At 45.8% G+C, this 23290-nt stretch overlaps 1 protein-coding gene across 6 annotated transcripts in view; it reads left to right on the top strand.

The window, feature by feature from the left end:
* robo1 (roundabout, axon guidance receptor, homolog 1 (Drosophila)) overlaps nt 1-23290 on the top strand; it is a 327637-nt gene that overhangs the window by 153235 nt on the left and 151112 nt on the right. For all 6 annotated transcript variants that reach the window (XM_054742443.2, XM_070543614.1, XM_015950995.3 and 3 more), the window contains one exon: nt 15042-15368. In XM_054742443.2, coding sequence (XP_054598418.1) covers nt 15042-15368 — 327 coding nt within the window. The remainder of the gene's footprint in view (nt 1-15041; nt 15369-23290) is intronic.

The following is a 23290-nucleotide window of genomic DNA, read 5'->3' as shown; positions in this document are numbered from 1 at the left end:
TGGAATTTCACCTTTTACTAAAAGCATCCAAAGTATACGTTTCAGTTATGAAAGCTCTCAGAGCTTTTATCCGCCCTTCCTGTCAGCTTTCTGGTCCCGCTCCGCGGTACAATCTTCTATTCAGCAGTCGCTCTCTTCCTCCGACGTCCGTTCTCCGTGCACGCTCAGTGAAAGCACTAATTGAATAACAAATGCAATCACCAGCTGAAGGAAAGCTCCTTCAGGCTCTAAAGACAAAGATTATATTTACATTGTGCTGCATCTGTCACCACTAGGGATGGGTACCTTTGACGTTTGAATCGATTTGGTACTAATTCCCGGTACCTAGGAATCGATACCGGTACTTAACGGTACCAATTTTAGATACTTTTGAGTGTTTCATATTTTAATTCTCTTTTAAAATTAAATATTTTTTTCTCAATTTTTAACCATATTTGATAAATATCACGATAAATAACACACAACTGTTTGTATTTTAACATCGTCCTTGTAGTTTTATAAGCTGATAATTAAACTGAAGCAAACATCTTTACTGGGAACTAAATTTACTGTGTATCTTCATTCCTTTTGCCGTCCTTTTTCATTTGATTTTTCCTACTGGGAAGTTTGAATTTCCCAGGAGAAAGCGAACGCACCATTAGCTGATAACAACGGTGGCAATGGAAGCTAACATACCAAGCTAACGTTATCTTAAACCATTTATTTAGCTGCTGGAGCAGATTAAAACGATGATGCCTCACACTTAGATCGTTGTCGCTGGTTTCATCTTCACCCAATCACCCGTCGCATTTAGTAAAGTGAAGCCAAACTTTAGAGCGCGTTCATGTTCTTCTAGTCGGAAATTCGGAGTTCCGAGGAGAAAGCGAACGCACCATTAGCGGAACGGAAGCTAACATATCAAGCTAACGTTATCTTAAACATTTTATTTACCTACCGGAGCAGTTTAAGATGAGGATGTCTCACTTAGATCGTTGTTGCTGGTTTCATCATCACCCAGTTACCCATCACATTTAGTGAAGTGGACCCAAGCTTTAGCGTGCGTTCTTTCTACCATGCTGCTCTGTTTACAACTCGCTCGGAGCGACTGATGACATAACGCTTTTGCGCATGCGCAGCTGTCTAGGCAAGTTCTCGTTATGAAGGACGGGTACCGAAACGAGGCACCGTTTCAAATGACGTGAATCAGTGCTCAGTCGGTACTATAGAATTCGGTCGGTAACTTAAAAAGTACCGAATTCGGTACCCATCGCTAGTCACCAGGTCCTAAACGTGAGCTTTATACTTTAAACTTTTTAACATTTCATTTTGCCTTCAGAGCTGTATACCCTCCCTAATCCCAGTCAATCTTGCCTTGATCTGCTTAAAATGTCTGGAAGCAGCCTGTAATTACTTGTCTTTAAGTCCATTTTCTACTGAATTCAGCCCTGATGTCTCTCTAAGTAAAGGACACCGTTAATTTTAGTGTCCGCCTTCTCCCGTTCCTTCAGTAGTTAAAGCCAGGGGTTCTCTACCCCAGTCCTGCAGGCATCCAGCATGCTTGAGCTGCTTCCCTGCTTCAACACACCTGATTTTAATCTGGAATAGATTTTTCTATGTATTTTACTCAAGCTGGGCAATCACTGTGCCACCTTTTCACTCGTAGCATTAGGCTGAAACTGTACGATTCACAGACTGGGCAAAGCTCACGACTCGCGTTCTCACTCTACACGACCCACTGCTCGGATACGACCTGGCTGCTCACACTTTTTGTGCGGTAGCAACGTGTCGGAGCTAAAAAATAGTTGTTTTACACGTCAGACCTTCAAGTCCGAAAACCCCAAAGACTGTTGTGCTGTCATTGAGGTACGTCATCCTTGAGGCTTATCGTAGTTGTACGAGGACATGCGGGGGTTTATGGTTGGTTGGAGGATGAATGAGAATTAATTAGTTTTGGGGTCCATTTTTATATGATTTTAAATGCGGTAAACAATCTTTCTTGGCAATCCTTGCCCTGGTGTGCAGAGGAAAGTGTAAAAGCTGATGTTCATCAACTGAAACAGCTGCACAGGCCTGTGGGCACATGCACCGTGTGAGCGGTTCTGGTACAATTGGGTCGCAGAGCTGATTCAACAGTGCAATACACTCTAAAAACTCTGCGATGTGCGTTACACGACATGCGTCACAAAACCCAGCCCAACCTTTAAGATTCTTGCGCGAGAGGAAAAGCGGCTCAAAAAGGGCCAAACGTTGCTGAGTGTACACCCGACTTGAGACGTCGACGCTTGCCTTGAATTTGTCTCTCTGTAAACCAGGTACATCCTCATTGTGAGAGCACGGACCCTAAAAAAAAACAAGTTATCCTCTCCTTCCCTTGGCCACTTTCCTTACCAGTTCAATAGAAATGGCACCGTTCGGTATCAGAGTGGAGGGACCTTACATCCAACATCAGAAGCTGTTTGGAATATTTCTTCTTTTTCATTGGTCGTCAGAACTGTCTTGTGCACATTTGCCTCCCCCTTCATCACATATTAGATTTCTACCATACCATACCATATTTATTTATAAAGCACCATTTCAAAATAGCATGGCAGCTAACCAAAGTGCTGTACATAAAAAAGCCAAATGCTTGAACAAGAAACACAAGAACAGGCAAAATACAAAAGAACAAAGCAGAAATGATTCTACAAAAATTCAGATGTCTGAAGGTGTTTCTGCTGTGAAATATAGAGAAGCAGGCACATGGAAACGATGGAAACCTGGACCCGTTTACACTATGATTAAGTGTTTTGATTTGCAGTCTGGAAAGAGACTGTTTGGTTAGGTTTGTTGTGTACCTGGACAGTTGTGTGTGTTTTAATGGGGGAGGGGGGTTGCTGCAGGAACACACGGGCCAGTGAACAGTTGTCTGCAGAAGGAAATTTCCTTTTAATGCCAGACTGGGCACCGTCTACTCTCTGGATGTCTAGAAAAAGGCCTCTTGGCAGACTTGGCCCTCTCATTAATTTTGACCAAATATTTACCGTGCATCTCATGGCAAGCCTTACATCCCGTTTAAAATTTTCCAGGCCAGGTTTGCAATGGTTTAGGGGCAATTTGTGTTCCACTTGGTTGGAATCGGGCCTTGCCCCTCTCGGCTGGCCCATGCTGGAGTCATTTTGCCACATGGCCCCATAGAGTCTTAACCTATGGGAGCCAAGATTCTCTTTAATAATACCTCCACAGCTCCATGTGAACCACTGTTGTAAATAATCACTTACACAAGCTTGGAAACATCGACACTTCAGTATTATGTGATCCGTGCTCACCCCTTGTAACCTAAAGGGCACTAGAGAGATCAGTGCCAAGCTGCAGCTCCCAGACCCCACCATTGTACCCTCGGCTGAGTGCTGTAAATAAAATTCCTTTCCAGCACCCAGCTGTCTGAGGTTTGCCTTGTAATGTGTTTGGCAGAGCTTTTCAAATAGCCTACATAAGCAGTTAAGGTCATCAGCCCTGCTCTCATAGCCTGTAACTTAACGTCGGTCCGGCAGCAGGACTGTATCACTCCAGCAATCAAATAAAAACACTGAAAAAGCATTAGGTGCTTTTTAGCCGCGCTCGGCCCGATTCACTTTGGCATCTCTTCAGAGCTGTTCTTTTTCTTGGCAGTGAGCCCACATGGCTAGGCCGTGCCAGCACAGGCTGTTGCTGGTCCTTCTTCATGCTCGTTGCTCTACAGGCCCTGCTCGGCCCTCCCACCTATCACTAACCCCTCACGGCATGTCCCTAAACATAAAGGTTCAAACCAGCGCCCAGACTGACAGCATGGGAAATAAACCTCACAGTGTTAGCTCAACTTGATGCATTAAAAACCAAATGTTTCTCAGTTGCTGTTTCATTTAGCCAATATTTCATTGTTCCCACCAACAAAAGGTGGGCGTGCATGTGTTGATTAGCAAAATATCTTATGAACCAATGAACAACAGTTAAATGGGGAGTGACAGCAGTAGAATTAAGTACCCACCCTGTAAATGGAGGGTTGCAGGATCGTGTCCAGCTCAGTCTGCTGCAGTCGTTGTGTCCAAGACATTTCATCTGCCTTTCCTGCTGGTGGTGGTTGGTAGGACTAGTGGTATTGCAGCCTCACTTCTGTCAGTGCGCTCCAGGGCAGATGTGGCTACATTGTAGCTCAGTGTGTGGATGTGTTGGCCTCGAAATCTAGACTGTCATTTATCAAAGCAAAATGATTTTGCTCTGCATGTTGGTCTAGCCAGTCTGGTGCCATGCCAGTCACCGCGACAGGCTGTATGTTACTGTGACTGAGCCAAACAAAGATGGCGGCGGCTCGTTTAAAAGGCATCAATTTTGGACTATTTAGACTTGGACTTTTCTTTGAGTCAAGAGCAGATAGAGGTCCTTGAGTTCATGGGAAAACGATGTATTTCCGTCTTCTTCAACAGTGTGTCTGTATCATTGACTGACATCCGTAGTGGTGAGCATAGACATGAATACGTAGATGCCCCATTGGACGATGGAGGGCGTAACAGCTTTGCCGCCATATTGGATGGGTCTCCTCACTCTCTAAAGTCAATGCAGAGTTAGCAACCATGTCCGCTTTTGTGCAGCCTACGGTTGCAACAACCGGTGTAGAAAACCGATCACGTGGGATTACTAGTGACTTTTCTAGCCTACCTGGTGGGATTTTATAGTTTCATTCATTTTGTTTAATTATATTTATATTTTAGTTATTAAACCATACTATGTGTCTGATTATGTGAAAAAGGATTATAAACTGTGTTTCTTTAGTTGGGTAAGCACCTTCTTCAGTAGAAATGAATGCACTGGGGGCAAATGGAGACCCATTTAAGATGGCGGCCGGCCACTGCGGCAGCTCCGGTCCAAGGGGCATCTACGTTTATATATTTGTGGTGGTGAGTACGTCACATTGCTTGTTGTCCAATAGCATGAGGAGACAGTTTGAAAGACTAGCGTAGATCCCGCCCCACCACTGAGTAGTCAGTAGGTCATGGCCAGACTATATAGTCACACACATAGGATGGCTTGCCAGGCTATGGATGTGTGGTGAATGACAGCTGTGTTGTATAGCGACTTGGGGGGTATTAGAACTCTAGAGGGCGCTACATAAATACCCATTTATCATAATTGAAACGTCTTTATTGTGTTGATCCAAAACGCAATCTTGATGTTTACATACCTGTTTCAGGACGGGGAGGGGAGGCGGTTGGTCCTGTGGTAAATGCTTGGGTATGGGACAGTGCAGAATTGTGGGCGTGGTTGATGGTGGCGCAGTGGTTAGCACTGTTGCCTCGCAGCACGAAGGTTGCAGGTTCGAAACTCGGCTCGACTGCGGCCTTTCTGCGTGGAGTTGCATGTTCTCCCCATGCACGCGTGGGTTTCCTCCGGGTACTCCGGTTTCCCCCACAGATCGCAACATGCCCTATAGGTTATAAAATTGTAAGTTGTTTTGGATAAAAAGCGTCTGCTAAATAAATAAACATAAACAAACGCAGAGATGAGGTGCAGGAGGTGTGGTCGCTTCTCTCTGGTGTTGAAAATGTAGGGAAATATTTATAATACAATATCGATAAATATCAGACATCGGCCGTAGCAGTCGTATAAATAACATCGGCCAATGTTTTAATCCCGATCTACCGCTAAATACTGATCGAGTCAACTTAATTCAAGATGGCTACCACAGCCAACTGACCTTGGGAAAGACAAAAATGGCCCTTTAATGATGTTGGTGCGTCTTCAACAACATATCTGAGAGCTAAAGCTTGTGCACATCTATAATGTACACGGCGCATGAAGGTAGACAGAACTGATGTTTCCGCCTTTATTCAACATAAAATCATCTTTGTTTCGACCCGGAGAGGTGACGTGCGTTCCTGGACAGAATGCTGGTGCATCAGTTATATTATATTTGTAGTCGGTCAAGTACAAAATAACAACATACCTCATAATTCTCTATATTCCGTCAGGAATAAATCAACCATGAGAGGCTCATTTTCCTCCGGGGACGACCCACCGGTGTGGTAATTTCCTCGTGCTTCTCCTGTGTGGCTCTTGTCAGAATCCTTCTTGTTTTACTAAGATTGCGCTGGTCAGACCTCGTTAAAAACCAGCAATGCTGGAAAACAAAAACAAGTGGTAATGGCCGACTCTCAGCCCCTCGTGTTTCATGCCTGTACCCCCCACCCCCCTTGGCTACGCTGCTTACAGAAGCTAGAAGGTCCCAGCCTGTCATCTGGCTTCTACATTAATTGAGGCCCTTTTTACTGGAGTTTTTGCCGAGCTGAGAGAATGACAGCCTTGACGCGGCTGCTCAGAAGAAGCACGGGCTGAGTTTTCTCCTCGGGTCATCGCTGCAGGGTCAGCTTCAGTACGCGAGTCTGAGAAAGTCGCACACAACATCCACATTGTGAGTAGATTGATGAATAACGGACAGACTGACACACACGCTCACGCACACGGAGGCAGACTGACTCGCCGCTCGCATCCACCCTTTCTCCATTCAGCCCATCTGCCAGGTCTCCTGAGCCAATTTGACAGGCAGCTTCTTAACAAGCATTTCAGTCTTTTCCAGCACAGATTTCCTGTTTGTCCCGGACAACTGATATGATACGGAGAAGGAACTGGATTTATCCTGCAGGAATAAATTCTGCCCCCGTGACCTTCTGCAGAGCTTGGCGGCTTTTGTTCGTTTCTAATGACACTCAGTGGAGCTACAGCTCCCTCTCCCTTGGGTTTTTATTAAAGATGTATTAATATGATATATTTTAGCTTCACTGTTTTGCTGCTGCCTTTAAATTTCAATGCGCCTTGAAACTTTGACAGATTGTTGTTTTTTAAATTGAAGACTGAAGTGAAGCATGTACACTTTTATTAACTCATTCACTGCTATTGACGACTAAAGTCGTCATTTTAGATCCAACCGTTCACTGCCAATGACAACTAAAGTCGTCATTTGTATTTTTTTACTGTTTGAGCATCGGAACGAGCCCCCGCGCTGAGAGAACAAACATCTCAGCCCTGAAGCCGATCTTCATCCGCATACGTCACAGATCACATGACCAGGTATTAACACATCCATGTGTTTGGAGATCGTTTTGGGCCGTTCCTGTAAAAAAAAGTGAGGCGCGAACCGGAAAAGCGTCTGCCGATCACAATTCGACAACGGATTATGAAAGAACGGATAACGCGCGAAACACGCGGCTTCTTCCTGATGTAAGAGGTGAGTCTCCTCTTTGTTTAGGTTGTTTTGGCATCGACATCATGCTAGCGCGCAACGTTCTGTGACTCTTAAAAAAACAATAAAAACGGTGAGAAACACTGGCAGCGAAGGCCGTTAGTGATCAAGAAACAGCTGGCAGTGAATGAGTTAAGAAACAGACTTTTAGTCTAGTCATTCCTGAGATCAACGTCCTTTTCGGTGCTTAAAACTTCTATAGAGACTGGAAATGCCGCTCCTATTGTCTTAGATCAGAGCCCCCGCACAGGAAAGGCCCCCGTCTCCCAAAGGAGCCCTCTGCGGCCCTGTCTGTCTCCCAGCTCGGCCCGTCTTGCCCCGGAGAGCACACGGGATGTGTTTCCCTTCAGATACAGCAAGGAGCAGGAGCTCCAGGCTCTGGGATCTAACCTGGTGAACACACTGACGAGCCATCAGTGGAAATATTCCGGCGCTTCGGAGCTTAACTGTGTTTTAGTAACCTTTGGCCTTAAGCATAAGAGCATGAGTTGTTCATGCTATCATCAGCAGATATGTCAGGTCTTTATTGCAGATGACGAAGGAGCAACAGGAGGATCAAAGGCAGCAACAGTAATAAAGCAATTCAGACCGATCTGAAGAGGTCATTTAGTTTCGTTTATAAGATCTGGAGCATCGCTCTGATGAGCGGAGGACTTAAAGGTCTTCTATCTGAATGTACTTCCCTGCTTGTCCCTCCTTTAGTACGGAAACATGAAAGAGGCAGATTGTTGTGATGTCAGCAAAACAGCTGAAGATCTCCTCCCTTACCTCAGGTCTATCTAAACGTACACACACACGCACGCACGCTCCTAAATATGCAAAAAAAAGCAAACAAGTGGTTTAACGACATCAAATATGGTCTTCCAGTCTGACTAGTTCTGCAGGCATTGTGATGCAAAACCTTTATTTTAGGAAGTAGAGCCTTATTTACAGAATAAAAGCATGAATTAAACACCATGAATCAAAGCTTTTAAGTTGCTTGGTAAAAATGTCCACCAAGGATGGAAGTTTGCTAGAAAAAGAGGAACAATGGCAGAAAAAGCCTGTTGACCCTTGGTTTAATCCGTCGACATAGAAATATATGGACAATGAATTTCCATAGGCTCTAATAACACGTTTTTGAGGCCAAATGGGAGGTGGCCACCACCGCCATTTTGACCGTGTCACTGGTTCTGTCAAGCCCAGACAATTCCACAAAAGGGAAGAGAGGTGGAGCTGAGGGTGGGGCTGTAAGGCTGGGATCAACTGACGACACCCGGTCGAACTGAAACTAATGGAGCTACAAGCTAACCTGAAGCCATCCCAAAGCTAATGCGAAGGTGGGAGCTAAGCTAACGGAGGTAGCCACCTAGCTACAGCCAGAGTTAACTGTGCACAACACCGGAGCTTCTGAGTCAGAGATACGCCGGGCTGACCGCTGGGTAAAACCGGGTGGAACACAGACGTCTCCAGAGAGCTCCAGAAGCCGGCAGCGCACAGCAGACTAGCGCCTCGGCGATCAGAGATGCGGCGAGCTGTGGGGAAGGGACCATACCGATAGTGGGAACCCAGCTCCACCAACATGTCATATTTCATCCCATTTTCTAAAGTGCAGCATTATGTTAAATGCACTGGGTTTTACCCTATTACATTTAAATTTCATGGTTAAACAGTACATGTTAACATCTAAGCTCAGCTCGGCAGTGACCTAAAATACATAAATATAATTTTACTTACTGAAAAAAATGAAGTGGAGACTCCTTGGACGATCTATTAGTGCAATTAATGCCACCGCAAGTCATTTTGTCCAACAATTGCACAAATAATATCCAAAAAAGAATACACAAACACAGAGACTCAAAATCCCGGAATAGTTTCCAGGCCAGACCGAGGCTCTACCGAGGCCTTTCCACGGTCACGTTGGTTTGATGCTCATTAATTATACAGAATTTTAGGCTTTTAATACACTTAAACAGAAGAGTGACAAAAAAATTCACCCCCTCAGAGTTGTCATGAGTGTAAACTAGATTTATTAAACCAAAAACATGTTTTGGTACCAGGCTGTAAACATGTTTATTTCTGCTGTGAAATTGGTGTTTTTAACATGGAAGTCAATGAGGATTTGCTCGCTTCTGACACCAGCCCCTAGTGGATGAGAGTGGAACTGCAGTTTAGTTCACTTCCGTGTTGGCCTCAATTTCTGTCCCGCATTGTGGGGGCTTGGTTCCATCCTTGGTGGAGGTACAGCGGACCTCGACATACTGGTGCATGTTAACGATCCAGCTCATTGTGTTTATTGCATTTGTATTAAAATGCTCATTTTAATACACTGTGATGATTTTGTCCAAAAAGCTAAATTAATTTAGCTTATTGTGCATCGTTCACTTCCTTCTCAGGCGTGTGCGTAGTCCCAGTTTCACCAGTAACAAAGGAGCTTTGTGTTTTGTTTGTATTAAACTTTGCTAAAGCCATATTTCCAGTAGAGGCATTGCTGTTAACTGTAAGAGAGCTGTATTGGTTTCTGTGACGCCAACAAACAGACAAACTTAAATAATGACGTGTCGGGTTGCAGCGGTGAAAAAGCCCAGATTTGAAAAGTGTTTTTTGCAAATTGATCTGACTTCTCAAGTGCTGCTGTAGTCCAAGCCAGGCAACAACGCTCTGTTGTGTTTGGTAAGCAGAGACAAAGAGATGAGGAGAGAAAAAGGCCACAATGCTCTCCATCGCCCCACCTCGGCCGTCTCACACTCGGCGCTCTAATCCTGCCTCTCAGGAGTGTAAGCGATAGCCTTGTGTAGCGGTAAAAACCGGTCCGATCTGATGCAACTGGCCGAGTCGTTTATGCAGCACATTCCAGGGTGGGATTGCACGGCTGAAGCCATAAAAGATTCAGTTTCACTTTCCTGTCCGTGTCATCTGATCCGCTGGAATACTGTATCTCGCCTTTTCTGCCCGTTTCGTCTCAATCTTATCTGTGACCCTCCTCTCTGTTATCTGCTCTGATTCAATAGAAAAGGTCGCCTTTTCTTCTGGGCTCAGTCATTAAAGCGGCCGGGCCCTGTCCTGAGCAGGCATGGCTCCAGCCTCTGCTCGGCTACCCCGGGGACACACCCTCTGCTCTTATCTCTGCCGTAAATCCCTCTTAAGTCCCCTAATCACAGATTAATGGGGCTGTAGATGGGGAGTGCCCTACTGTGCTCAGCCTCCCTTATCACAGATCCATAATACCGACGCGCAGCTGGATCTCAGACGTGGCTGACCCAGAACAGCGCTGCTCTTCAGGAGCGCCTCGCCTTTGCTTCCTGACGGGGTTTATCATTCAGGGATGTGGGCACGTTATCTGGCCTGCAGGGACCAACTCATCCAAATAGTCCCACCGTCCTTCTCCCCTGTAAGATGTTTTGGGTAAAGGCCGTGCGCCTGGCCCGTCCCCACTTCCTCATGCTGTGCCAAGACAGCAGCCGTGGAAAAAAAACGGCGAGTGGGTGGCTCTTTTTTCTAACTCAGGGAAACCATCAGACTGGAACTGATTGCCGCCACTAGGTAATTGTTTTCGTTCTTTTGTTTTTGTGGGTTTTCCAGCATCTCTCCAGCTTGGTCATGATGTCTCACGGGTGTATCCAGAGGAAAGTAGTTAATAATTCAGGTCTTTTGCCTGTGAGAACATCAGATTTTAATTGCAAGAAATGCAGAAGCGTCGTGTTGAGGGAGTGATCTGGGCTCTGACCGAGCTAACCCCGCCCCCTGTCCCGGCGCTGCGGCGAGTCGAGGTGTTACGGGGTCGTCTTCTCTGCTTTGGCTTGCAGCGCTCGGGTCCTTTTTCTAGAAGGCCCATTATTGTCTCTAATGAAGATTCAATCCGTCTGTTGCCTTATGATGTGTACACGATCCGTCAAATACACATTTTTTTCACATTAGGGAAGCTTGCTCATATTTTTGAGTATAATCACAAAACAGAATCTCGAAACACGTTCATGATGTGAAATACGAGGAATAATCGTGATCCAGAGGCGAGCGGAATAACTTAAACTTCACGGCGTCCATAACAAATCGTATCTTTGTTTATTCATGCCTCCAGGGGGCTGGGAATTAGGGTTTCAGGAGCAAACCAGTGCCCAAAGGCCATCGCGAGGCTTGGTGGGTCAACATCTAGACCCTTGTTTCGGTTGGGTGGATCGGTCTGAGGCAAGTGCTGCTCATTACCAGGGTTTGTTTTGTAAGAGAGAAAGAATTGTTGTTGTTTTTTAATTACCTCCACAACAAGCAAAGGTTTCCCCCAAGCACAGTTTTATGTTTGTGAATCCGTAAGTGTGTGTGTGTGTGTGTGTGTGTGTGTGCGAGTAAATGAGGAAAAAGAAACTCTGAGCTCAGTAGCGAGTGAGAGAGCGGGTAGAAGGAGGTGGAAAATCTGGCCTCGGGCTCTAATCGATCAGATCCTTGCAGTAGAAGTCCCAGCTTCCCTTTGGTGAGGCTCTGTGCTGCATTAGCTCATCTCACATTCTCTGTCTGGAAGCAAAAACGAAATAGAGGAGGGGGGGGGGGGTGGAAAGCAGTGGAGGAGAAGGAAGGGCAGCCCTTTAAAGAAAAGGGAGGGTTAGATGACTCAAAGCGAAGTGAGCAGGAGATGCAGAACAGCTTGATTCAGTTGTGAAGCGTGCACTCTGCTCGTCTCTGATTTCGCTCTCAGATTTGGCTTCGTGGGCAAGGAGCGAGCCTCACCCGCTGGTCAGTGTCGAAGCCCGCACCTGTAGGGGGAGCAAGCGTGTGCTCGGACAGAATCATCCCAAACACCGGCAGTGTCTTCGTGTACCACCCCCACCTGTGAGGGCTAATGGAGCTGAAGTAACGGGGGTCACTTAGTGGGGGAAACACACACACACACACACACACACACACACACACGGATTATATCATCATGTAACTGATCCACGCTCGCCTACAGGAAGCTTAAAACTCAAACTTATTCTTTCGGTTTTCTCTGCAACAGGAAACCATCTCACCGTACTCCATGTCTGCACATTAGTCATGCAGATTAGGTGCAACTATCCTCAGAGAACAGCCTCCGATCACACACTGCTTCGCGGCACAACTCTCCACATCTAAATAGTTGACAGCTCGTCTATTAAACCCCAAACTTGAGACCATTTCAAGTGACGGAGGAGCTTTGTGGATCAGGAAGGGCACGGGCAGAGCAGACTGCAGCAGGGAGCCTCAAAGATCTTTTAAATAAAACATATGAGCCCTTCTAGTCGGGTGAAAGGAGGTGGCGGAGCTGTTGCAGCAGCGCGGGGTTGCTGGTGGAGCTGGCGCTGCCTGGGCTGCGGTATCAGGTCCGTAGGTTCAAAAGGCTGGAGCGAGAGCCGGCTGCAGATGGAGGTTGATTAATTAGCCCGGTTGGGTTTCAGGTACCCGCCTGGAATCCAGTTTATTATAATTATACACGATTTAAATGTATTTTACCAATGTTTCTCCATAATTTAACATTTGTTTGATCTAACAGGAAAAAACTGACATGTCTCTGAAACTAGTTATCTTGTTTTTTTTTTTATTATGTTTTAAAATAAAATTTACATTTCTGCCTCTTAGATCATGGATCTGTGTGACTGAACTGTTTTTCCTCCAAATAAACTCGTTGGTTCCGTCGAGTTTTCAGCGCAACCACTGAATTATTAATATTCTATCATTTGAAGTATCTTTGCCGTTTTCTTTTAGACCAAACAGCCGTTTGAATGTGAAATGGAATAAACCGAAGGCAAAGACGAACCCTTTGGTTCTGTGTCTGCTTTGGGAGTCCGACGGTTGATGGCCCTCCTAGCTTTAGCCTGTCGCCCTCGTTAGCTTTGGCATGAATGCGATACCCTTCATTGAAGTGCTGGATTAATTATGTCCCACTGACCGCTCCTCACAGTTCCACTGAAGTGATTAATCTCTCCACCGAGCTGTCTCTAATTTTGCTGACTTCACCTAAAGTGCGGCGACCGGCAGAAGATGCTGGTGGGGGTGGGCGGATAGCACGCAGACGAGGCAGTGTGGCGAGTTCACGGGAAGCTGGGCAAATTAATTGCAGGCCTGTGCCTCCAATTAGACCCAACTCTCTTTAATTGGCGCTGAATGGGCTCCAAGAGCCAAACTGGACGATGTGGGGAGGAGGGAAGAGTCTCTGACTGCTATCAAGTCCCACACATCAGGAAGCACCGACAGGAAGCTGATTTGCATGTAAAGCAGGGTTTGGTGGCTACAGCTGACTGGGCAGGGAGTGATGGTAATGACCAGATATGGCGTGGCTTCGGTGGTACCCATCTTTGTTAGAAAGCTGCGAGGTGCACCCATATCTTATCTCGCATCTCTTCATTTCCGTTTGCCTTTAAGGTTTTCCATTCTTGCGTCGAGTCATTGTCTTCTTTTTTGTTCTGTGACCTGAGAGCCGACGGTCATCTTCAGCTTTATTGATGAAGCTCTGACTGTAATTACAAGGTGGTGGTTTTCACGCATCAGTAGCTTCGGTGGCTTTCTGGTCTCTTTACGTTTTAGCTTCAAAGATACAGAATTTTGTTAAAGGGGCATTATGGAAGTGTGACAGCCAAAACATGTATAGAAATAATAAACGTCTTCTTCATACATTCTCCTGCAATGCCCTGGTCCTGTAGAATGAGCCCTGGCATTTTTACTGTGATTGCCTGTTTTTCTGTAAAATCACAGAAAAAGAGAGATGCTCGGGTCGAGCAGGCTGCTTCATGCGCGTTCACGCTCAGGCATAGCCTGTAGCATTTGCTATCCGTAGCTTTAGCAGCAGAGAGAGAGGCAGTGCCACTTTGTCGCTGTTCCTAACGCCTAGTGACAAAGCTAGCTACATTTCTGAGGACCCTTAGCTACTTTCTGTAGAACTTTCTTCTAGATATTTCCTGCAAATTAGCAACAAAATAGCCATTTTCACTCCAAACCGTTCTTTGAACGTTGTTTCAGCTGTCATCAAGGATATACATGTTACAGATACAAAGAATGTCACTGGTGCTTTAGCTCACCTAGTAAGACGTCAGACTCTCGAGCAGAAGACCTGGGTTTGATTCTGGATTTGAACATAGTTTATTTAGAGTTTCTTTTTTACATTAATGGTATATTTTTTTACAGTAAGATGCCCAAATTTTTATTTGAGGCTCGCCGAACGGCATTGAATTCACAGATAAAAAAAGATGTGGGTTCAACTTTCATTTTGGAACAATTTTTCAAGCAAGGGAAGGGAATGATTTGAGCATGCAGGAGGACTGACCCATCATAAACCTTTGTCGGCTGTGCTGAAGAGAAAGGTACAGAACCACATTATTTAATTAATTAGCTGCGCGTTCTCCTGTCCTCTGTCCTCCGGGCCACACACACACACACACACACACACATGGGGCTGTCTCACCTGTTATTTTTGTTAAGGAGTGTGCACGTACAGCATGCGCGCCTCGTGCACAAGCCTATTATTGAAGCTGCCATTACGCTTTTGGCCTGAGGGGGCAATCGCGCGCATAAAAATTCAAAACTCTGCAAAGTCCCTTTAAGTTTGTTGGTTTTTGATTGTAGAAATGCAGACTTACTCGGATGACACACACACACACACACACACACACACACACACACACACACACACACACACACACACACACACACACACACACACACACACACAATAAAGTATCAGAAATGCATGTTGGTGATATCTCTTCTTCTGAATGGGGAGATGATTGAAGGTTTTCTCTAACAAGCCAAGATTTAAAACCAGGACCAAGTCCTGACCTCTACTCAGTGGGTCTGAATTCTTGCAGAAGTAAACTTTATATTTTCTCCTCAGGATCTCGGCTACGCCAAGAGGACACCCCACCTAGGATTGTAGAGCACCCGTCGGACCTGATTGTTTCCAAAGGGGAGCCCGCCACCCTCAACTGTAAAGCAGAAGGGAGGCCGACACCAACAGTGGAGTGGTACAAGGATGGGGAACGCGTGGAAACGGACAGGGACAATCCTCGTTCTCAGCGCATGCTGCTGCCGAGCGGCTCCCTCTTCTTCCTCCGCATCGTCCACGGACGACGGAGCAAGCCGGACGAAGGCTCCTACGTCTGTGTTGCTCGCAACTACCTAGGAGAAGCAGTGAGCCACAACGCCTCCCTGGAAGTAGCCAGTAAGTGCAGCATGTCTGCTTGTTTCCCTCTCCTCTCAGCTGTGAGCGTGAATAAAGAGCTCGGGTTCAGATGTGGCTGAATAGCCGGCTCTGGTTTCTCCCAGTGTTTCTGCCCTCAATGTGTTCATTGAGTTGGATAATCTCTCAGGAGATGGGCAGGATGTATTTGGCCCAGGGGTCTCTGTAGGCCTGTGGAGCCTTGGGGGAGAAGTGGTCTGATAATTCCAGGGTGAGTGCTTCTCTAAAGAGCCCTTGGTAGGTGGTCAGGAGCTACAAAGGGAACAAAGGCCTTTCTGTTTTGGCACGCCTTCTGTTTTTGGTCAGAGAGATCGATATGAGGTTACTTACTGAAGCGAATGTGATCACTGCATCTGTGCTTAGTCATATTTTAGCGTGGAACTTTCATTTTATTAAGTATCGGAGATTTATTGAAGAGTTTTGACTCATGTTGGCAACTCCACCACACAGCAGAACTCCTCCAGGCTTGTGTTGTTTGTGGAGATAAACGCCAACGTTGCAAAAGTCAGTGGTTGAGTGGAGTTGCTGTTAGCCAATCAGAGGCGAGGCGAGAGGCTAGACAGCACTGCAGATGTGTAGACCAAAGAAGTGAACTTGGTCTTTAACAAAGCTTGTGTTTGGGAATCGGCAGATCGATCACGGGGCAAATGATATTCCTAAATCCTTCAGATTTTTTTCCCAGATTCACCTCCTATGTTGACAAATTTGTTCCCATAATTCCTCCGAGGGTGCTTTTGCCAGTGAGGTCAGCTCCCTTAGATATTTTATCTCTTTCTGTCTTGACTGGCTGAGGACGGCGGCTCAGATATCCGCCGCTCCTGCCGCCTGCCCAGAGGCTGTCACCAAGCCGCTCGCTCTAATCTAATCAAGATGGGGAGAGAGAGTGCTACGTGTGTGTGTGTGTGTGTGTGTGTGTGTGTGTAGGTGTGAACGGCTGTGAATTGTGAGGGACTGTTGGATGGGGCAGAAGCTTCTGGCTTTTTGGGACTATGAGCTTCATTAGTTGTGGTCCGGGATCGGAACGAGGCCGTTGTGTGGAGCGTCTACACTCGGACGAGACAAAACGCCTCCACTGGGCTAGCTTTTCTAATAAAACCTTCTATTTTTACCAGGAGCTAAGTCGAGTATATGCTGATAATTTTAGGAGTGCGTGTTTTGACTGGAACACTTGGACTTTATGGTGAGAAACTGGAGCGCCACTGGCCCGGTCTCAAGTTTTAGCTGCTTATTTTCTATAAGGTTCAAACAGACCAGTAATGACAAACCGCTTTGCTCCAGCACTCTCTCTCCTCCCTGCGTGGCTGGTGTCTCTCTCTCTCTCTCTCTCTCTCTCTCTCTCTCTCTCTCTCTCTCACCCTTCTCTGTAGCGTTTGCTTAACTACATATAATTATGTTGTCGGAGCAACCAGAATGGAACCCAGCCGGCGGAGAAAAAAAAAGGCAAAATAACAAAAACTGAGGTTTTCACATTGAGATTCAGGGAGAGTCGGAGGCATTAGAGAGGTTTTAAGCGTTTTGTTTCACTCGTCTCAGCAAAAGACGCTCGTCACCCCGATTCCTTTACGAGTGTTTGAGTTACAGCGACTTGCAGCTTTTAGAAAGAAGAAGGAAGTCGTGGTTTTAATTGTGTTTACTTTGCTTCTCTCCCTCTTCAAGGTTTTCGCTCTAACAGCTAAAAGCATGACTCATTTGGAGATGTTATTGGACAAGGCCGGCTTTTACGGTTTCACTTACTCACCAGTATTTGTTAACATAATCCAAGTTTCAACAAGTCCTGTTCTGCCAGGCTGGAGAGCTAACCCAGTTTGTTTGGCTTACCATTAATGACGTGTACAGTACAGCCCCCGATCCGTGCACGTTGGCCTGCAAACCCAACTAATGCATGCTGTTTGCCTTGTGTATTCAAACAAGCTTAAGATTGGATTCTTTTCCTATTATGCGATTGTTTTCTTTGCATTAGCGATGTCGGCGGCAAATAATGAACTTCCTCTCTGCCTGATGACAGCCAGCTGATCGAGCAAAGACCGAAGCCACAAAACGTCTCCCGCTTTGTTAGTCGTATGCACAACAATGCATTTAACACCTAGAGCCGTCCAATTCCTCGATAACCAGAGTCTGGTTCACATTCCAGGTTTGTCAGAATCATTTCCAGGCAGAGCTGGACTCTGCCAAGGTAGTTTTTTTGTGACCAATTAAAAAAAAAAAATACATGTATGGAGTTTCTAAGTGCAGCCAAGGAGCAGAGGGTCTCCAGTTTGGGGTTGCTGCAGATTGCATCCCTGCTTTTTGAGAATGATGTTTTGAGGTTGGCCTGATCGAGCCAGGACCTCCAGCAAGTGCTGGAACAGTTTGCAGCTGAGTGTGAAGCAGCTGGGATGAAGATCAGCGCTTCCAAGTCTGAGGCCATAGTCCTCGACCGGAAAAGTGTAGGTTGCCAAGTCTTGGCTGGGAGCAAGCTCCTGCCCCATAAGGAGCAGTTTAAAGGAGGTATTCACCAAGAAACCGTGTAATACTCTTTTTTTTTTTTTTTTTTTTTTTTGTATGATACGGTGTCGGTACAGGATCGGCTCGGGGTCCTTCGACTGCCGATGATGTCAAAGTAGTTGATTGGCTGAACATGAAGCTTACGGAAGTTACGCTATCACGTTATGATTTTGATTGGTCAGAACAAATTTGCGGTCGTAGTCTTAGCGGTTGTAGTCCTGTAGTCCAAAAATCAACACTTTTTGGAGAAAATGTGTTTGAATATCTAAAGGAAATGTAAAATATAAGCAAACGATAAACGGTGACCCTCTAAAGCTCTTGATGTTGATGAAATGGGGCAAAATGAAATATAAGAACTTTATTGAAAGACACCAAGCAATATTTTGAATCAAATAATGTATTTAGATAACAACTAAGGAAATATACAGACGAACTCCACATTAATACAAACAGATATGGCTTCACATATAAGAACTGTTCTAATTTTTGTCAGTCCGATGTTGGTTTTATGCAGTTTCACATTCTTTACAAAACAAAGATGATATGATGTTTTATTAACAAATTACAATTATAAAGAAAACATTTAGGTGTTAACAAACAAGAATTTATTAACAAAACTGCTGATGTCTTTCCAAAACGTGTGTGTGAAAGCCGAGTAGATTTGCAGTCATGTGACGTCATCGGCAGTCGAAGGACCCCGAGTCGATCCTGCACCCACACCGTCACTCTGAGCTGTGCCTGCATGTTGAATGTAAAGATGTTCCTCATTTTCCTTGCCTGCGTTTGCCAAGGAAAGACATTCGGTAAGGAAATAATCCATTCAGAAAAAGCTTTTTTTACATAACTGGGAAAATTAGTATTCATGGCCCCGCCCACCTTGGCTTTGGGCCGCCCAAGAGGAAGGAGAGAACAGTTGGCTAGTAGAAGCTAATCATTAGCATCAGTTGCTTCACAACATGGTGGAACATGCTCAGGCTTGTGTTTTTGGAGATAAAACTTCGACCCAAGAAAGTAGAGCGAACAGAGGCAGCGGAAGAGTCGCGCTGCTCTCAGTCAGCGATGACACGTTTGCATATCATGAATATTAACGAGTATTAACACCCCCAAATACTGCCGTTTTCTGCCCTCACTCCTCCAACAAACCTCCGCCTCCTAAAACAGGAGCACAAGAAAACGACTCATTCATTCTAGAGACCACAGCAAATGTATTAAGACACAAGTGACCTTTGAGTAGATCAAAGTCGAGTGTTGGGAGCAGACGCTGTGCTGATCCGCGGTGGAAAAGGGAGCTGCTCTACACGCTAATCCGTACCTGTGTTCATGAGCTGTGGGTGATGACTTAAAAGGTGGAAACACAAATTCTAGTGGCTGAAATGAGCTTTTTTCAGCAGCTCGACTGGACTCGCCCTCGGGGTGAGGGTCAGGAGATGGTCCGTCCAGGATCAGAGAAGAGCCGCTGCTTCTCTGTACCAAAAGGGAAACGGTTGAGTGGGGTTGGACATCTAGGAGGGGTGCCTTCTGCATGGGCGCCATCCATAGGAGGTCTTTGTTACGGTCGTTCTGTGCTTTCTATCCAATTTAAATTTTGTAGTTCGTCTTACGCAGAGCAACTAGAACTTGTTTTTAACTTTGCTGACGTGTTTCGATGACCACTGCCGCCTTCGTCAGAGCAACCGCTGATGTTGGTGGCGTCAGGTCCGTTTAGGCAGCAGAGGACGATCTTGCCCTCTGCTGCCCGTGCCTTCTCCGTTGATCACCATGTCCCATGCAAGGTCCAGCACGTACACTCCTTCAACAAACATGTCAGCAAAGGTAAAAACAAGCTCTGTTTGCTCTGTTTATGATGAAGAACCACAAAAGGAAGTGTTTCCAACGTGTCCCACTGGGAGGAGACTAGGGTTGTCACGGTATGAAGATTTAACCTCACGGTTATTGTGACTAAAATTATCACGGTTTTTGGTATTATCGTGGTATTTTTTTTAAACGTGTTACACTTTCAGACAACTAAATAAACCCAGTATATCAGGAAATATCGTCCTCGGTTTGTGTCCTTCCAGTGAGCTTTGCAGATGTGGGAAAATGTCATCAGGCAGTAATCGTTGTTAAATTCATAATTATTCTCGGAGAGAGACCAACTCTTATCTGCCCCTGGGAGCCCCGTAATGCATAGCGTCATTTCAACATGGCGGTGTCCGCGGCACGGTTTATATGCAGGTAGCGGCGCTGCGGCTGCTTTATATAGCGACTCGTTGCATTCTCCCTCAACCCAAATCCTCGGGTCACGCATTTTAGCTAAAGCGCTAATGTTAGCTTGCCTTGCGTTGACTGTAGAGTTGTGGGTGATGGTCACGCAGATGTGTCATGAGATTTGAAGCGTTGCTGCCTTTCACAGACACTTTTTCTGCACGTGCTGCAAACAGGATAGCCGTCTTCTATCAAACGTCCCTCGGCATTCTTCAGATATCCAAAAAATGCCCGTACTTCCCACTTTGTCTTCTTTGAGGGATAATAAATGTCCTGAGTGCTGCCGTCTCCTCCTGTGGCCATTATTTCAGCTTTAGCTTCAAGAAAGTTTTGGTTGTAAACAACAAAGTGCGCATGTGCCGCCGGCAACTTCAGCAGATGATACGGTGGCTGGTAAGGGTCACCGCGCCTACACCGCAGCCACGCTAATCCACCGAGATAATATAGTTTTTTAAAAAACAAGACGGTTATTATTATTGTCAACTTTTTTACTGGGGTTTACAGCTACACTGGTTACTGTGACAACCCTAGGGGAGACCCAGGACCCAGGACTGGGGAGATAATATCTCACAGCCTGGGAACGCCTTGAAGTCTTTCCGGATGAGCTATGGGAAGGAAAGCCTGGGGAGCCTACTACCAACTATCGGGTGGCTGCATGCTTTTTAGATTACTTAAGGAAAATGAATTACTGCACATAACATTTATGTTATCATCTGTTTTTGTGTGTGAGGAAACTGTTTAGTCATTAGTGAAGATTTACTCTCACCCTTGCTTTTCAAACAGCCTCAGACACAATAAGTGGGTCTGTTTAGTGTGCTCTAAAGATTCCTTTAGCCAGGGCTCTGCCTGGGGCCCTGAGAGGCTCCTATGAATAGCTGGTGTCCCTTTTCTTGGACGTGGAGATAGCGAAGTGAGGTAATGGCCGGCACACTGCTCCTCTTGAGCAGGAGATAACCTCGGGGCTCGGAGCGGTGGCCTGGCTGGCTGCGGGCCCCCGTATCCACATGGATGCCTCTCTCCACAGACAGAGATTACCTTTCACAGCCTCTAGGATGTTTATGTGAATTTTGCCCACTGCGTAGAACTCCATCGTTTATCTCTAAGTCTGATCGATCCGCCGCTCTGCTGTGAAATCGCTGTCACCAGGCGAGGACAGCTGGCTTCACTGATAATTGGGGGAAGGTCGGGACGTCAGAGGCGTTGAGGGCGGTGGGGTCCGTCCTAACAGATTTTTAGTCATCTGTTGTGTGGGGAACAGTTGGCCGGCTTGCACCGGTCCAAAGGAAACATCACAAGCTCCCACTAATTTGGAAACCTCTCCGTCAAGCTGGGAATGTGATGGTGGGGGGGCGGCTTTTTGTTGTGCCCTTCAGCCCAGCCCCCCTCCCAAGCTAAGATTCTCCTCATGACAAATAAAATCTGAGATTATCTCCTTTCTCCTCCCTGCTCTTGTCTTCTTCACTTTTGGTTTTCATCAGAACAAACCCTCTAAATGAAACTCCCTCCCGAGGACGAGCAGTTCTTGTGTTTTCTTTCTTTCTTTCTTTCTTTCTTTCTTTTATTTATTTATTTATTTATTTATTTATTTATTCATTCATTCATTCTGAAGCATTTCAAGTTAGATTTATTCTGTTTTCAGTTCCAGGTTCATGCGTAATTTAGCCACCTTTTTTGTTATTTTGGGAGTTTAGTGCCTGTGCTGAAAAAAAAAACGTGACGAGAAGCAAAGACCTGCTAAAAATTAATCAGGAATGCTAGTGCGCTGGCAGCCGGCCAGGGCTGTTGCTGCTTTGTGGCGGTTATTTGTCTCTGGGAGGTTCTGCAGCAAATTGGTGCAAACGGCACAGCCAGGGTCTGCTTCATGAGTCAACGTTCAGCTCAGGCGTGGGCTCCACACCACAGACGCTAGCCGCGTGGCCCCCACTCCAATCTGTTTCATGTTGGAATGCAGACCTCTTCCACAATCTCAAACCCCAGTGTGTGTGTCTGCACGTGTGTGTCATACTTGTGAAGTGTTATGCATGTATGAAGCTGACTGTAAAACATGTCCTTTTATGCTAATTCATTGAATATTTTTAAGAATTGTACTGTTCCTGCTAAATAGTTGCCGAATGTGTGCCGCGGCTCAAATCTAAAATGATTTTTGCCTATTTTGAAATTTTCTTCTGGAATATTCGGAATTAATTACTACCTTGTTTAGATTAGAGCGTATATCCTGTTGTAGAACGAGCATTTACTCACTATAAACATGAGATGCCAAAGGTTAGTCAGAGCACAAAGTGTGTTGTTGCTGTCTTAAAGAGACAGTGTGTAGTTTTCACCGTTAATCTCTGGGAATAACCGACAAAATGTTGTTGGAAAGGAATGAGATGAGGCACAGTTGTTGTAAAATATTGGCGGCTTTGTAACATATAACCATAAAAATCAGTTCTAAAATACACACGAGCGGGTCTGTCTCTGGGCGACGCCATGTTGGACGCCATGTTTCCCACTACGGAAGCCCGTGAGGACAAAATGCATTAACTGATTTGTAACAAACGTTTACAAAAGTTTCAGCGTTCATAAACGTTGTGTCACACATGAAAGGGAGTCGGATGTGCTTGTTTTACTGGAGGTTGTACTTCCAGGGATTTTTGACCCTAATGGCCATCCGTTGGGACGGTCTTACTCAAACACACAGCATGTATGCAGTGATTACGTAAACCGCCCCCTATCGCCAGGGAAAATACACTTTAAAGCAGCGCTAATCTCTTTTTTGCGTTTTAAAGTAGTCGGCGTGGCAAATGCTTTGTGACACTGCGGCAGTCTAGGAATTCTCTCAGGATTTGATCCCAGAGTGCATCAGATGAGCGACGTTTTGCTGCTGCCGGTGATGTTGGTGCTTGTAAATAACCCTGAGGGGCTGCGCAGTGGTTAGAGCTGTTGCCCTGCAGCAAGAAGGTCCTGGGTTTGCTTCCCGGCCTGGGATCTTTCTGCTTGGAGTGTGCATGTTCTCCCTGTGCATGTGTGGGTTCTCTCCGGGTACTCCGGCTTCCTCACACAGTCCAAAAACATGACTGTTAGGTTGATTGGTCTGTCTAAACTGTCCTTAGGTGAGTGTGTGTGTGTGTGTGTGTGTGTGTGTGTGTGTGTGTGTGTGTGTGTGTGTGTGTGTGTGTGTGTGTGTGTGTGTGCAT

This window comes from Nothobranchius furzeri, chromosome 13 (genome assembly GCF_043380555.1).
Source record: "Nothobranchius furzeri strain GRZ-AD chromosome 13, NfurGRZ-RIMD1, whole genome shotgun sequence".
NCBI classification, from domain to species: Eukaryota; Metazoa; Chordata; class Actinopteri; order Cyprinodontiformes; family Nothobranchiidae; genus Nothobranchius; species Nothobranchius furzeri.
This window is presented reverse-complemented; position numbering and strand designations above follow the sequence as displayed.